Genomic DNA, 18,073 nt, shown 5'->3' with positions numbered 1-18,073 from the left:
CACAATATGACCTGTGTTGCAGCCTGGAATTAAACCACGCCATGCTGGTTTCGTCTGGCCAGAGGAGAACTGGCCCCCCCGACTGATTCTGGTTTCTCCCAAGGTTTGTATACATTAATGTTGATTAATGCATGATGAACTAACAATACCTTAATAAATGAAAATTAGATCAATACATGCTGTAAACACTGTTCACTGAGGTACGTAATGCACTAATACAAATGTATAGAGTCTTGTTAGTTACCAAAGTATGTTTTATTTGAAAAAAGTTTACCAGTACATTTCAAAAACAGGTTTGGCTTTACAGTTCAGTTTCTCACAACAAATTCAAAAATAATAATTACATTACATCCTGTTTATAATACTATACTATAATGTACTATACATATTAGATTCTTGAATCTTTCTGAAATGACAGCAGTTTTGCTTAATTCTCGCTGTCTTTAAATGGCTCTGTCTGAGACAAACAGCCATGAATTGTATTTTATTAAGATGCTGGCCGTCCCAGGAAGTGCGTTGTTTGGGCCTGGTGTCTCTAGATGCTGACAGTGCATCACCGGGCCGTGAGTGAGTTCACTTGCGGAAGCGTTTAAACAGAGGATGGACATTCTTGCTGGCTGAAGACTTGCTACTGCGGGACGTCTGGTATTCCATGTAGACTGTATCATCTGCACCAGACATGGAGCTCATAGTTCCCATACGACGAGAAAACTATAGAAATGGGTCAATAAAAAAAACAATCCTTACTGATACATGTTAAGCAGGTTAACATAAATCATTCTGACACAAACACAGATTAACCCACTCCTTAGAATGCTTTAATGCATGTCAAAACTATAAACCATAAGCAGAAAGGTGATAGGCTGAGGGCATGTGGATGAAGAAATAAAATGGTTGGCTGGTTCTCAGTTTACCTGAACATTTAATTTTCTCACCAAGTCATTCCAAAACCTCTGACTTTCTTTCCTCCGTAGGATAAAAAAAAAAGCAGAAATTTTGAAGAAAGCAGCTTTCTATGTTTTTCTATTCTACTGTTTTCATAGAAAATTGAATGGAGACTGAGGCTGTTAGGATCCAAAACTGACATTAAAGCACCATAAAAGTAATTCATACCACTCTTTGATTTCTGAAGCCATACAATAGCAGGATTTTTAAGCTCAAATTTAAGACCCTTTTTAAGACCTGCACAAATAAAATTAATACAATATGAGCGGGGTAGGGCAATGTCTATAGTACCATATTAAACTATAAAATTACTGTAAAAAGCATAATTTACAGTTCAGATACAAGTTTTCACAAAAACAAAGTTTTATAAAATGACAAACTTTACATTTCAGCCTTTAAACTATTGTTAAGAAAATGGATGAGTCAAAAGTATTATTATATTAATTTAAACAATTATCAATAAATTATTATATCAATTAAATGACAAATTATGGGTGTGTGCGATATTGATAAAAAATTATATCTCAATAATTTTCTGAGATTTTATCGATAACGATAATTAGACGATATTTTGTCGAGTGTGTTATTGTGCTGATATCTTAAGGACTACCGTGGACAGCTGACTCCTGAATTTTTTGATATTCTTCATATTCTGTGTGGTCAGTTCACAGCAGTGATAGAAATTAATCTTTTCCAATAAGTTTTATGGGCAGTTTTACTTTTAAGCCATTTTTTCTGAAAGTGTGCATCATCTTTTGAGTCAAATTCTTGCATTTGGGTTGTTACCAAGCAAATTAAATCAGTATCAACAAAATGTATCTTTGCAATGCAGAGGAAACACAGAAGCTGCATTAGAAGTGGCATTTAGATGCATTTACACACGGTTTAATGCAGCTCTGAGGGACATTGGATACTTTAACCTGCAGTTACAAATGCACAAATAATGTTTTGATATTTTAAAAACAAAATGTTGAAAACTGATATTTGAAATTGTTTTAATTTAAAAAAATGAAAAGGTACCTTAAACGTGAAATTAAAACCGCCAGCAGGTGGCAGCAAGTCACTGTTAATAAGTGAGTCGTTGCGTTTGAACCGAATCATTTAAACGGTTGATTCATTCAGGAACAAAGCACCGTCCTGTTGCTCAGAGACGCAAAACAGCGCTGTTGCTGTGTTTGAAGTGATTTTTGTGGGAGAAATAGATGGTGTCTAAAACGTAAATCTCTTAATATTAATTACATGTTTATTGAACTGTAGTATAAAATCAATGTCCCATTTGTAATCATGCTTCCTTTTGGAGAAAAAAACGTCACTCTTCGTGTGATATTAACTATATCAAATTATTTAAATATATACATTTTCTGCCCCATATCTTAAATTACGTGACAATTCTAAATGCATTTTTAATAGACTGATTCATGCAGTGAAAGAGCGCACTCTAAATGCGCACACGCACTAGTCTAACCTACTAGACTCCATCACCTAATGAGTGAACTCTGTAGGTTTGTTGTGTTTGCTTTTCACAATATACTCGTATCATCAAATCGCACATCGTTAAAACAACAATTATGATATTACCGCAGACCATACATATCGCACACCCCTATGTTTAGATTTTTAAAATGCATTGTCTTCTTATCGATCTACCAGTTCACATTCAAAGCTCTGCGTGTTTGCAGGGTAAAAACATGGGTCGATTTTCGCATTGGTCTGAACTCTGAACAAAACAACAGATTTATTGAAAATGCTCATTCATTCTCTGCCAGCAGGTGGAGCGTTTGGTAGAAATATAACTGTTTCCACGGTAACGGCAGAACACAAAGCAGCGCAGCACCGAATTTTGGACGTGCAGCGCTTGTGTATAAAATGTGAATAAAATCATAGCCTTTTGAAGTTTAATCCTCACATTCAGCCATATCGCAATTCTGGTCTTTCCGTCCCCAAATTTAAGACCTCTTGATATCATAATTAAGACTTTCTTGTACAATTTAAGACTTTTTAAGACCCCGCGGAAACCTTGAATAGTTTTGTGTGAGGAATAGACTGAAATTGAAATAGAAAATTTTGCTCTTCATTGCAGTAGTCAATTTGCATCTGATCGTTCACATATTCAAATTTGTGAGAGACAAGAACCGCCATATCTGAAAATACCAAATGTGAGAGCAGTTTCATTATTCTTAACTAAAACTAAAATTTCTAATATAAATCTATTATCTCATTTGTATTCCCAACCACTAGATGGCAGACATGTAGTACTTCGATTCTAGACCAAAATTATGTCATGTTCCTATTCAAAGTGTTTGAGGAAATAGCAGAGCAAGTGAGCTATCGTGTCATTGATGCGGAAGCAGTTCAGTTCAGAGCGTCTTAAGTAAATTGTGAGAGAAAATCGCCAAATGGCTAATAAAAAGTTGTACCGTGAGGATGTGTTGCAAATGTTATTCGCCGATTCTGACTCTGAAGGGGAATATTTGCCTTTTGGAAATAATGATCGGTCGTCTAATGATCACGCTTCTCCCGGTACATCTTTGCAGCGCAATGGTGCCGCCATGCAAGGCGCGAGTGTTCACGAAGCACAAACAAGTGATCATTTCGACCCTTTGCCCAACGGGGATGGGGGTGGCAGGGGTGAACGTGGTCGTAGTGTTCATAGGAGAGCTGTTGCTAGAGGTAGAGGCAGTAAAGTACAGGTGCAGTCAGTGTGGGGTAGGTCTGTGCGCTGTGCCATGCAATGAGAGGTACCATACTCTCAAGAACTATAAACTTTGTCACCTAGATACCTGATTGGGCAGATAGCTTGGTCAACTGATCAAAAAAATAGGCACATGCATTTTACTTTGGCACAGTAATATAGTAATAATTTACTATAGTTACTAATAGTTTTACTGTTGATTTCCTCTTTTCCTGATCATTTGGAATGAGGATAAAAATAAGTAAAAAAAAAAATAAAAAAAAAAAAGCATGTAAATAAGTTCAAACATCAATTCAATATCTACTATTTCCTGAATATTACTGATGAACTGATCAAAAAGTAGGCTACTGTCCACATGCGCTTTACTACTATATAGTATAGTAATAGTAATAATTTAGTACTTTCTTCTATTTTATTGTTGGTTTCCTCTTTTCTGATCATTTGGAATGAGGATAAAAAGACAAAAAAAACAAACAAACAAACATGTAAATAAGTTCAAACATCAATTCAATATCTACTCTTTCCTGAATATTATGAAATTCAGGATGGCCGCCCCCTGATGACGTCATATGCAAATTAGACGAGTATATTTACACCCCACATAAACGTTCGGTCATGCCCAACATTTTTCTAATTTACAGTAGATCTCTATCTTTAAGCGCTTTCAAGCCACAAGCTTTTGAAATCTTGATGTCAAAATCCAGCATTTTTTCCAAAAAAACCCTGGCGCTTAAAGGGTTAAAAGCTGAAATAAAACAAATATTAGATGAAAAACAAACTAAACAAAAATTGCTGTGTTGGCAACTAATTTAAATAAGTTTAAGTACTAAAATTACTAACTGAAATAAAAAAAAGAAATTATTATTATTATTTTTAATATTAAAGAATAAAAATTACAATAGCGCTTAAAATTACAAAAAATATAACCAAAATTTAAAACGACAACTGGAAATATAAAAGTAATTTTAAATTTGCACACACGTTATACTGACTACTTATGGGTTTTTTTCAGCCTTGGAGCTTGACAAGTCTCAATCTCTGTTCACTTTCTTTACATAAAAAAAAAAAACAGCATAAAAATACTGCTCCTTAATGTTCCGCAGAAGAAAGAAAGTAAATGACAAATTTTTTGTTTCTGGGTGACCATTCTTTTAAATCTGACCAGAGACCAGTGTTTGTAATTTCTGTGATTAGTAATCAAGATCAAAACAGCAACTCACACCTAGCAAACAAATGAGGCAGCAGAGAGGAACAAAAACGAGTGGAGATACCTGCGGCTTCCCTCCCACTTCTCCCATCACAACTTCCTCTTCTGCGTCAAGATCAGATGCTGCCAGAACCTTCTGCAAGAGCTGCTGCTGTTCCTCACGAGAGGAAAACATCAAGTCTTCCTCCTCCATCCCAGCCAACTTTGTGATCACCTAAAAAGAAACAACAAGAATGTGACAGACTGAGACTCAACATACCTGGTATTAACATCCAGTTTGGCTACCATTTCCAATCAGCATAATCAAATTCAGGTGTTTGCAGTTCAAGTATGGCCTTGAAACCTTGAAACTGTATCCCTGGTCCACCAGGAAGCGCTGTCTCTTGGTGGAATAAGCCATTTCCTGTGTGTCCTGAGAGACCAGTGAGTAGAAGTAAGCATTGTATTCCTCTGCAACCATACCTGTGCAACAAAAAAATTATGACAGGTCAGTTTTATATAGATTTGAAATTTAGTTGTATAACATTTAAAAATGAGTCCAAAAATATTGCATGGTCGTTTCTTCACTAGAAGTTCTAGATGATCTCAGAAAGCATATATTATATCAATATACAACATAAAATGAAATTAAAATGTTCTATCCAGATATCCCATAATGATGTTCAACGTCAATTGACTTCCAATGGCCGGTTACCTTTCTTGGCTCGCAGCACTCTGCCCAGTCTCTGAGCTTCTTGACGACGAGAACCGCCGTGAGAGGAGATCTGGATTAGCACGTTTGCCTCTGGCAGGTCAAATGACGTATCTCCTACCTGACAGAAGAAGAAAACAAGAGAAAGCATAAGAATGGAAGAGGAAGATTGAAGAAGAGGAAGACAGCCAATCAAACCTGCTAAATAGGACTGCAAAAAACTAAATGCCTAAATCTTTCATGTGAAACCAGATAAAGTGAACATTTGAGAACACTAACGCCAGAAACACAAGATCGCCTTGGCGTATTGTTACATTTCAGAATGTAACACACTATAAAAATATGATTTGAAGCCTGTTAATGAAGTCAGAACAGCATCCCAGCACTTCTGAAATCAGTGCCTCAATTAATCACACACCGTCACAACCTTTGTTGGATGCAGAATTTCAAGAAAAATATATATATATTTTTTTATGCCAAATATTTTGTTGGAAGTTTGTTCTCTTGGTACTGCTCAAAAAGTATGGCATATGTAAAATGAGTAATACATTTTTTCATATAAATTAAAACAGTGTAATTTCTGCATAACATCACCAAAATAATGACAGGTTATTTATTGTTTGATTTACTTTACCATGACTTGTGGACACAAGGGTTTACTCATGACAACATTCAGAAATGTACTGTTTAGTCTGCTAGAATTTTTAAGATATACAGATGTATGATGTTTTAAACAGCAGCAGACATCACGCCCACGGACCGTTGGCTAAACGTCTGATGCAAAAGCTGGTGCACACTTCAGGAGTTTCGAAGTCGTCGTCGGATTGGTTGAATTATACAGGATTTCCGGTAGACGTGCGTGTCACGATCTTTAACATTCCGCCTGGAAACAAAGATGCCGTGATGCCAAACCCCCTCACGAAAGAAGAAAGCCGTCGTGTTTACAACTGTGATGACGAGTGCTTATCAGGATCAACTAAATGCTGGATTTTCAAAAGTATGTGAAATATTTCAAGTTCGCGGCATAGAAAGATAAAATACGTCCGAGAGTTTTACACACTGTTATTGTGGAGACATTTCCACGCCCCGAAACGTGACGATGAACAAAACTAACTGTCGGTCAAACGGCCTCACGGGCGGGTCTTGGCCAATGAAAGCTGCCATGAATTCCAGACCTTCACGCCGTCAGTCTGAAGGTCTGGCTACACGAGACTACACTGAAAGTGACTGTTGAGCTCTACAACAAACCTTCCAGAAAAAGAATTGGCAAGCATAATGTTGTTGGGGTAAAGCACTGGTGTATGCAAAAGTGATTGTGCACAAATAAAATGAGGCATTACTTGTTCAGGCGGATGGCATATTCTTTCAGAGCGAAGACGTTGTCGGCAAAGACGATGATCTTGTCGTTTCTCCGCTCGTGGAAGCGGATCAGGAACTGACATGCACGGAACTTGTTGGGATTCATGGTGTAGAGCAGAATTCTCTTCTTCGACTTTATGGCCACATATTCCCGATAAAACTCAGGAGACATGGGACACCATACCTAGACACACAGAGAGCAAGAGGGAAATGTACTGTAAGCCTAAAGCACACAAAGGGAAAACATTTTTAAAACACAAAAATAATGCACACCACTCTTTACAATTTTCTACAACACCCATTGGATTACTGCACCCCTCCAGCTATCTTAACTAGCTACATGGATTAGCTCCTCAAAAGGACAAACTCCAACAAACTCTCATGGTCACTAATCTATGAAGCTGCTATTTAATTAAAAACATATATGGAAGTTATTATATACACATGTAAACCTTATCTATGCATCTTTACATACACAAAAAGGAAATAAACTGAAAAAATATTTTAATCTTTTCATCAAGTTCCTAACTCATTTTGCGGTTAAAGGATTAGTTCACTCCAGAATTAAAATTTCCTGTTAATTTACTCACCCCCATGGCACCCAAGATGTTCACGTCTTTCTTTCTTCAGCCAAAAAGGTAAGGTTTTTCGAAGATTAAGGTTTTTGAGGAAAACATTCCAGGATTTTTCTCCATATAGTGGACAATGCAGCTTCAAAGGAATAAGGGTCTTATCTAACGAAACAGTCATTTTCTAAAAAATTTAATATATATACTTTTTAACCATAAATGCTCATCTTGCACTAGCTCTGTGATGCACGTCTGCAAATTCACGCATTACGTAATCATGTTGGAAAGGCCACTTTTTTCCTAGCGGAATAAATCTTTTAGGTTTCAAAAGATGAAAACATCCAGAATATGCACACGAATGGCCCATTTTAAACAATAAACTGATACAAAGACATAAATAATAAATGTGTCATTCAACATACAACAACTTTTGAACGTTCCTTCTTCTCCACACTTGTAAACACTGGGTTGGTATTTTCGCCTACGTCCAGCGTTGACTACATAATGCAAGATGCTAGAGACGAGCATTTGTGGTTAAAAAGTATACAAATGTTTATTTTATTTCTTTAGAAAATGACCGATCGTTTCGCTAGATAAGACCCTTGTCTTATCTAATCGTGTAGAAGCCTTTGAAACCGCAATTTGGACCTTCAACCTGTTGGTCCCCATTGAAGTCCTGGAATGTTTTCCTCAAAAACCTTAATTTCTTTTCGACTGAAGAAATGTCATCTTTGGATGACGTGGGGATGAGTAAATTAGCAGGAAATTTTAATTCTGGTGTGAACTTTTCCTTTAAGGGCTATAAAAGGGAAGGAAATTATTTTTTCTTTAGAATAACCTGCAGTGCTTTGCATTGGAGGTTTTTAATATTTATAGAGCTTTTTTGTAAAGATGGTGTTCTGAGCACAGTAAACAATGCATGGATCGGCACGTGGATTTCTGCTCATGTGGCTAAAGGGTCTGCTGGGCTTTTTGTTTAGTAAGATCAAAAAATGAGAGGCAATACTGAATAACAGTATTGTATTTTCATTGTACACCAGGCTCCAAAGCCTCCCAACCCAGTGTTTCACAATTTCACACACCTTGTGGACCCTCGACAAGGTTCAGACGTCAATCTAAGTTCACATTATGAAATATACACATGAAAAGATCTTTTGTTGTCTTTTTTTGTAACTTTGGGGAAAATGTTCAGTTTCTTTTCCTGTTACATAATTGTTTCGGCAAGATAATTATATTTTAAAAACCCTCACCTCAGCACACTGGACTTTAGCAATGTAACCACTGTTCTGTAGTTCCATCCAGTTCGCCTCATAGAGCTTCGGCCCAATCAGGAAGTTAAGATCGACAATCTTATCATCCTCTCTCACTAGTGTGGCAGTGAGACCCAGTTTACAGTGAGCCTGGACTATCGTCAGAACACGACGGAACATCTTTGCTGCAAGACAAACACAAAACAGTCAGAAATCTATACGGTTTTCATTTATATTATTATATTATGTGTTTAAATAATTTCTCTGTTCTCAATGAAAGTGAAATGCTGAGCAAAGCGACAAAATTCCAGCCAATCAGAAGATATTCCTCCTATATTAAATTTAATTTTGCTTCTCCACAATTTTCTGAAATTAATTCAGACTAAAACAGTTTTAAACAGAAGAACAAATATCTGAGCTTGATGTGAAGAACAACCTCATTGCTTCTGCTTACCACAGAGTATCTGCAGGATTTTAGGCTCAAATTTAAAACTTTTTAAGACCTTTTGTAAGACCTGCATAAATAAAATGAATACCATATGAGCGGGGTAGGGAAATGTCTATGGTAAGATATTAAACTGTAAAATGACTGTAAAAAGCATGATTTACAGGTCAGATACAGGTTTTCACAAAAACAAAGTTTACATACAAAACGTAAGATTTCAGCCTTTTAAACCATTTTTAAGTCAAAATGATTAATCATTATATGAATTTAAACAATTATTATGAATCAGTTATTATATTAATTAAATAGCATTAACTAATTAAACATTAAATAACATTAAATATTTTACTGCCTTAAATGTTTAGAATTTTTAAATGCCGATTCATTCTCTGCCAGCAGGGGGCGCTTTTGGAACGGAAGAAATACAGCGGTTTCCCTGGTAACGGCAGAACAGCAGCGCTCCTTTATTTAAAGGGGTCATATGATGCGAAGGGAAGGAAATTATTTTTTCTTAGAATAACCTGCAGTGGTTTGCATTGGAGGGTTTTAATATTTTTAGAGGTTTTTTGTAAAGATGGTGTTTTGAGCACAGTAAACAATGCATGGATCGGCACGTGGATTTCTGCTCATGTGGCTAAAGGGTCTGCTGGGCTTTTTGTTTAGTAAGATCAAAAAATGAGAGGCAATACTGAATAACAGTATTGTATTTTCATTGTACACCAGGCTCCAAAGCCTCCCAACCCAGTGTTTCACAATTTCACACACCTTGTGGACCCTCGACAAGGTTCAGACGTCAATCTAAGTTCACATTATGAAATATACACATGAAAAGATCTTTTGTTGTCTTTTTTTGTAACTTTGGGGAAAATGTTCAGTTTCTTTTCCTGTTACATAATTGTTTCGGCAAGATAATTATATTTTAAAAACCCTCACCTCAGCACACTGGACTTTAGCAATGTAACCACTGTTCTGTAGTTCCATCCAGTTCGCCTCATAGAGCTTCGGCCCAATCAGGAAGTTAAGATCGACAATCTTATCATCCTCTCTCACTAGTGTGGCAGTGAGACCCAGTTTACAGTGAGCCTGGACTATCGTCAGAACACGACGGAACATCTTTGCTGCAAGACAAACACAAAACAGTCAGAAATCTATACGGTTTTCATTTATATTATTATATTATGTGTTTAAATAATTTCTCTGTTCTCAATGAAAGTGAAATGCTGAGCAAAGCGACAAAATTCCAGCCAATCAGAAGATATTCCTCCTATATTAAATTTAATTTTGCTTCTCCACAATTTTCTGAAATTAATTCAGACTAAAACAGTTTTAAACAGAAGAACAAATATCTGAGCTTGATGTGAAGAACAACCTCATTGCTTCTGCTTACCACAGAGTATCTGCAGGATTTTAGGCTCAAATTTAAAACTTTTTAAGACCTTTTGTAAGACCTGCATAAATAAAATGAATACCATATGAGCGGGGTAGGGAAATGTCTATGGTAAGATATTAAACTGTAAAATGACTGTAAAAAGCATGATTTACAGGTCAGATACAGGTTTTCACAAAAACAAAGTTTACATACAAAACGTAAGATTTCAGCCTTTTAAACCATTTTTAAGTCAAAATGATTAATCATTATATGAATTTAAACAATTATTATGAATCAGTTATTATATTAATTAAATAGCATTAACTAATTAAACATTAAATAACATTAAATATTTTACTGCCTTAAATGTTTAGAATTTTTAAATGCCGATTCATTCTCTGCCAGCAGGGGGCGCTTTTGGAACGGAAGAAATACAGCGGTTTCCCTGGTAACGGCAGAACAGCAGCGCTCCTTTATTTAAAGGGGTCATATGATGCGATTTAAATTTTTCCTTTCTCTTTGAAGTGTTACAAGCTCTTGGTGCATAAAGAAGATCTGTAAAGTTGCAAAGACTAAAGTCTCAAATCCAAAGAGATATTCTTTATAAAAGTTAAGAGTCAACCACCGTTCCACCAACCGTTCCGCCGCGCCGTTCTCAAGCCGCCACCACTCACTCTAGCCGCCGTGTGTGATGCTGTGTGTTTCGTTGTATTCCAAAAATGGACACAATTAGAAATCAGTGGTTAAGTTGTATTTACAACACTGTTCCAGAACACTTGAACCCAAATATTCAGATGTGTGCAGCACATTTTATGGAGGACGATTCCTGATCCTGGTAGAGTAGTAAGTAAGTTTTTTTTATACAGTATTTAAAGAATTTGCTACTGATGATTCAAACGCGAGTTTTGGGCAGTGTAGAGTAGGGCTTGTTGTTTGTCTTTTTTTTTTACCTTAAACCTCATTTCATTACACCAAATACACCAAATAATGTTCTTTTTAGCAGCATCATATGAGCCCTTTAATGAAGTTTAATGGTCACACTAAGCCATATCGCATTTCTTGTCTTTCCGTCCCCAAATTTAAGACCTCTTGAAATCATAATTATGACTTCCTTGTACCATTTAAGACTTTTTTTTACCTTAAATTTGATACAACTAAATTTAAGACTTTTTAAGGACCCGCAGAAACCCTTTACCATATTTGATGTGCATTATGCATGTGTGTTTGTTCAACTCTGAATAAAAGCCTAAATTAATTCTCTTTATCATATAAAATGATATCGATATTCTGGTCTCTTCAGAAGACTTGGATTAAACCAAGTATATATTCATTCCATTAAATGTCCATTCATAAAGATGAATAATGTCTTCATGAACTATTTGAAGTTAAAAATGTTGAAAAAGTTCATTTTTGGGTGAACTATCCCTTTAAGATTGCAAAAAGAAAATGTTGCATTGTTCAAATATTTGCCATTCAAAACCCAAAAACAGCAGTGATATCTTTGTAATATTTGAATTTTCTGAATTTTATCTGAATTATGATTGGTTGTCTGTCTTGAAATTACTGAAATGTCACAGTGGGTGAGCTAACTAGTGTGAAATGAGGAAAACAGAATCCAAGAAAAAAATTGCACTGATTACATGATTTCTCACTTGATATTTTATCAAGCAGCAGTCATGGTGTGTGACCTTCACACACTAAACCTACCTGGGATTGTGTGCACCTCATCTAGTATAATGAGCCCCCACTCCTGACTTTTCATCCACTCCATGACCCTCTCAGCCTCCCATGAGCGTTTGGTGGTGTGGCCCAGCATAGAATAGGTGCTAATGGCCACTGAGCAACCGATGGGCTTGTCTTTTGCGTCTGAAGTGAAACGGCAGATCTGGGAGTCATCAATGGTGGACCACATCTTAAACTGAGCCTTCCACTGTTCCACTGACACAGAGGAGTTTCCCAACACTAGACAGCGTTTACGCACTGTGCAGGCAGCCGTGACGCCCACCAGTGACTTACCAGCACCTGTGGGACAGGAAAGTAGAACAACAAAAAACCTCAATATAGATTCATTTCGTTTTACCTCAATAATATAATTCAAAGAGCTTCTAACCCCAAGTTGCTCTGGTAATGTAATCTTAAATTCTTTGATCATGTACATGTATTTTTATGCCTTGCAAACTTCAACATTTAGTTTTCTAGGGCATTAAGGTACAATTTCTGGTTGTCAGCTTTTAAAAGCTACGTAAAATGATGTTAACTGTCTAAACTAGATTTTTAGAAAATGCAATAACTTGTGATAGCCTTGATAGCATAAAAACATGGTTTAAAAATTAAAAACCAATCAACAAGGTTTTGCTTTGAATGCTATCATTTACAGCAAATGTGATGAATTTACAGCTGTGTTGGAATTGTGGGTTTAATTACAATAACAGTACAGTTTCTAGCAATTACTTAATTACATATGTATATATATATATATATATTAGGGATGGGAAGATTCCCCGATTCGCTCGGTGCATCGGCATAAAAAGTTAATGATACAATGCATCGATTTAAAAAGTGTGCATCGGCTACAAGTTGGCATTTATATCACGATGCATCATTTCTAACATATTTGCATCGGTAAAACACGATTTATTTATATATAATTACTAGTGGATGCGCTATACTTTTATTGTTTAGAAAGTGACCAATAATCTGTGACCAATATGTAGATTGATTTCTCCTCTCTAAACTGTTTGTCAAGTGCGTTCTCTCATGTTTGAGAGAGGCGGGGCATAGAGGACCTACAATAATGTACAGTATTTGAAAAATAATGTGTTTTTTGAACATTAAAGCATGTCAACATATTCTGTTACACCAAATAATGATCTTTAAAAAAAGCATCATATGACCCCTTTAAGTCCAAAACCTAACCTAAAATAACCTAACAAATGAATCGGGGCTAAAGCGGTTCCATAAATGACAAATTAAGTTCACACAATCTCACTAATTTGTGCACGCTTATTCTTAAGCAGCCCTTAATGTCGATCATGGATCAAATCTATCTACCATCGCAAACACGAATATATCTGTGCTGTTTAATGCATTTGAGACGTTGTGTTTTCCTCAGTGCATAACTGACATGTCACAGGTATATTTTTTCATCTGTAAATGTTAGAAAGTCATGCAAACATAAATTTTGCTGTCAGGAGTGGGCGAGGCTGACGCGAGTGAACGAGCGCTGCTGCGCGCATGCGCAGATTGCACACTAAACAGACTGAGGGCAATCGAACAGGAGTGCAATAATTCTGAGTAAAATATACATTTTGCTAAAATATTTGTAGTTAGACATTAAATGTGTCTTTTGTAGAATTTTAAACCTACAAACAAGTGTATTTTTATGATAGCAGTAACTTTAAAGGGACTATTGTAATGGGCAAATCAAAAGTAGCTAGTACAGTACTAATTACTAAGCTCAAATGAGTTAATGTGTGTTGCTTATAGCTCTTAAAATAGTCATTTTCTTTATTTTAATTATTAATTCAGTGATTTTAACTTTTAATTTAATTTAATGTTCCGCAAACTATAAAAGGTACAGCTGTCATAAAACCAGGGAGAAAGGCTGCATGGCTAGAAACTATAAAAAGACAATACATATACATACATATATATATATATATATATATATATATATATGTATGTGTGTAAGGAATAAATGTAACAATTTTACATAAATTATATATTAATTATTAATTTACTTATACAACTCTGTCATAAATTTAAATTCATACAATTGGAAAATGTAGAATCTTTTTGTGTTTGGGGCCAATGAAAATGTTGAAAGGGCAATGACAAAGAAATACTTTACTGACCTTAGAGATTAAAAACCTGTTTTGGAAAATGAATATTAAATGATGTAATGTATTATTATTATTATTGTATTAATTTAATGTATTAAATACACATATCCAGGCAGAGGCAGAACTACTAAAGTCTATATCATAATTGCTGCAATGAAGACATTGATGGAAAACAGTCTGAAATTGCCCATTTCATATTTATTTTGTTATTTTCCCCCAAATAATACTATTGAATTTGATCATTATTACATATTCAAAAGTCTTGTCTGTTTTGTTGGCTGTGGATGCACAGCCCCCTACAATCCAAGACTAGGCATCAATGGCTTCTGGGAAGAAATGGCTCAAACACTGTACATATGTTGAGAGACTGTTTACCACAAGGCAGTACGATGACTCCAGATCGAGCTCTGCCGTTCCCAAACATCTTCCTCAGACTCTTTTCCTGATATGGTCTCAGCACAGCGGTGGGCTTCAGGTCCATGTTGATGTCTGGGTTCACCGTGTCGTTACGGAAGTCATACTCGGCCAGGAGGGGATACTCCAACTGAATGCAACGCTTCTGAAGCTCCTCTATCATTTCCTAATAAGGGCCAGCACAAATATGAAGAATGAATAAGACTAATATGCATGAAGTCTTCACTGAATGCTCTAATCTAAAGGATAGCCAACACAAACCGTTTAAACTCAACCAAGCCTGTCAGAGGAACAGTCAAGGTAAATGAACCTTTAATTCACAATGAAGTAACATTCTCATTCAAGCGCAGACACACACCTGACGGATCTCGAATGACACTGTTTGTGTCTCTTCCTCCTCCTCCTCCTCTTTATCCATCTGTTCGTAGTAACTGAAGATGTCCTCTGGCACTTGATTTCCTGTGCGCTGCCCATCTGAAGGCTGGGAGGTGGATGGACCACCATTGTCCTGCTGAGACTTTGAGATCTAGACAGGATGACACAACAGGTTTTGGTAACAGATATGAGCCTTTTGCTCCACTGGGAATGTTTTAATGTCATTATGTTTACACCCAAGCAACATGTTTTGTGCTCATACTCACTGCTGGTTTACTAGAGATGGTTTCAGTGATGAGCTCAGTCTCCTCACCCTCAGCAGACCGAAGACGACAGTCCCGAATCACAGAGTCCTGTAAGAGCCTCTGAATGACATCAGGGAAAGCACTCTCCACAAAGTACCTGTTCTCAACACACACACCCACACACACACACAAACTTAACCATCTGCACTATCAATGGCATGTGATTGTTGCACAGTCAAGTTAAGGACTAAAAATTTGTGGTCAGTAAAAAAAAATTTTATACAAGAAATTAATACTTTTAACATACAAGCCAAGGATGCATTAAATCGATCAAAAGTGACATTTACAATGTTACAAAAACATTGATGATCAAATGAATGCTGTGTTTTTAACTTTCCATTCATTAAACAATCCTGAGAAAAAAAAATACAGTTTCCAAAAATATTAAGCAGCAAAACGTTTTTCAACATTGATAAGTGTTTTATGAGAATCAAATTAGCATATTAGAATGTTTTCTCAAGGATCATGACACTGAAGACTGAAAAAATAGCATTCAAAAAAAGTTATTTTAAATGATAATTTATATAAATTATAATAAATATATAAATAGAATTATATTTCAATAATACTGTTTTTACTGTATTTTTGATCAAATAAATGCAGCCTTGGTGAGCATATGACACTCCTTTCGAACACTTAAAAAATCTTAATGACCACAAACTTTCGAACGGTAGTCCAAAATAAACAATTACATTTCACAATTGACGATTCAGAATCAAGTGCATCCAATCTTACAATTCAAAACTAATACTTCACATCCAAGTTCAAGTGAATCCAAAGAGTATCCCCAGTCAAACAACACCCGACTTCCTCTTATCTAAATACTATCCGCAGTGTTCAAAATGCCACCCACTGTCCAATAATAAACTGACATCTAAATCATTCAATAGACTGTATATATAATATTCAATCTACAACGTGCTCTTACGCAACTCATTTTCTAACCTTTCTTTGTAAGAAGTTACTAAAAATCTGTGTAAAATGAACTGACCTGTTGTGCTTCAGGACTAGTTTGACTTTCCCGTAGCTCACTGTGCACAGCTGCAGGAGAAGATAGAGAGTAAATTAGTGGCTTTGTTACATAGAAATTTTACAAATCATTTTTATATTACATTTATGCATTTACCAGATGCTTTTATCCAAGGCGATTTACAAAAGAGCAGCAAAGCAACAGTAGAACCAACAATAGTCGTAATAATAGTCATGCATTGGTTTCAGAGTGTGGATGGGTCCCACAAGGTTCATACAGACTTCACTGCCAGCTCACACACACCTTAATAAACTGCACTATGCCGTCTGGCACAGAGGTCTTGCTGAGTTTCTGCAGGTACTCTATGATGTCAGAGGTCTGCAGGCCGACGCTCACAGCGGCGTATAGAGAATAAGCCGTCAGCTTGTACTCGTGCGCATGGGTAGGTCTGCACACCGGCTCCGATATGGCCACCAGGAAGTCCTGAGCATATTTATACACGGGAGAGAAAGCCTCTAGGAAGATGTGACCATCTGGAGCCTAGAGAGTCAAACAAGAGACAAACATATGGCTAATGATAGTTCAACTTTAGATCTAGGCAAGTTAAGATTATGACAAATATAGCTTTCTGTACAGCACTAAAGACAGTATATTTGAAGCAAAATATAGGTCCGGAGACATCTCTACACCAAGTGATAAATTATTATTTAAAATTCCCATGTCACTTGGTCAAAAATCAAAACTTGGCGAGGATCGAGGATCAAGGATCTTCAGTCTTACCACCCATAGGGGCCGGGAAGAGTGATCATTCTTGAGAAGCATCTGTAGTCTGTAGTCTTTGGCTCCATACTCATCCAGTTTAGTGCTGGATTCATCCACCTGCTTCCCAGCAGCTGCTGGAACAGCCTCCTGAGACTCACTGCCCATCACCTCTTCATCATCCTCTTCCTCATCATAATAACGTTTCTTGGACTTTTTATCTAAAGTGAACAAACAACCATTTCAGCTATTTAGACTAGTGATGATCAATCCTGCTACTGGAGATCTGGTTTTAGTTTAAGCCTCGTCTGTGAGTTCCAAAAAGAACCTGAAGTTGGTTCAGGCGTCTTTAGTGATAATGTAAGTTAACAGCATTTAGAAACAATATCTGAATCTACACTTAACCCCCTGTGAAAAATGTACATTTGAATATACTTTTAAAAAGAGTGCCTGTTACTTAATGCCTAGAATGCTTAAGTGTGACCTGGAATGCAATGTTTTTTGACAATTTTCATTACAATTCATTTCAGTGCTTTCTTGAGGTACATCTTTATATGTAATTTCATAATTACATAATGTAATTCATATTTAAAAATGCATGCTTCATCCATCTTACCTCGATCACTCTTATCTTTTTTCCCCATGGTGTCAGCCCTAGAAAACACTCCCCTATTGTGAATTCAGTGATGGTTAAACACAATTTAATAACAAAAACGCAGGAGGATTTATTGAGACGCCACCGCTCTCACGACCATGTCCAGATCAGAACGCGCTTTCTCTACGGATAAAACGCTTGAGAACTGTAAAGCAGCCCACAACAGTAGCGCCACCTGCCGGCTGGATGTGCAGGCGCGCAAACGTCACTGACTGCTATCAAAACA

General features: G+C 36.4%; 1 protein-coding gene across 1 annotated transcript; it reads right to left on the bottom strand.

The window, feature by feature from the left end:
• Positions 1 to 284: 284 nt before the first annotated feature.
• LOC107584836 (TFIIH basal transcription factor complex helicase XPB subunit-like) lies at positions 285 to 17,963 on the bottom strand. Its single transcript, XM_016271599.1, has 14 exons — positions 17,809 to 17,963; positions 17,214 to 17,413; positions 16,737 to 16,973; positions 16,455 to 16,504; positions 15,425 to 15,560; positions 15,142 to 15,309; positions 14,745 to 14,949; positions 12,235 to 12,549; positions 10,092 to 10,276; positions 6,876 to 7,078; positions 5,539 to 5,756; positions 5,188 to 5,306; positions 4,909 to 5,058; positions 285 to 711 (listed from the first exon to the last, which is right to left on the bottom strand). Exons 1-14 carry the CDS (start codon positions 17,834 to 17,836, stop codon positions 574 to 576), a joined length of 2,352 nt encoding a protein of 783 aa, XP_016127085.1. The 5' UTR covers positions 17,837 to 17,963; the 3' UTR covers positions 285 to 573.
• Between the last annotated feature and the right edge of the window lie 110 nt (positions 17,964 to 18,073).

The sequence above is a fragment of the Sinocyclocheilus grahami genome, unplaced genomic scaffold (genome assembly GCF_001515645.1).
Source record: "Sinocyclocheilus grahami isolate Dianchi unplaced genomic scaffold, SAMN03320097.WGS_v1.1 scaffold63.1, whole genome shotgun sequence".
NCBI classification, from domain to species: Eukaryota; Metazoa; Chordata; class Actinopteri; order Cypriniformes; family Cyprinidae; genus Sinocyclocheilus; species Sinocyclocheilus grahami.
The sequence above is the reverse complement of the archived record's forward strand: the minus strand, read 5'-3'. Positions and strand labels throughout refer to the sequence as shown.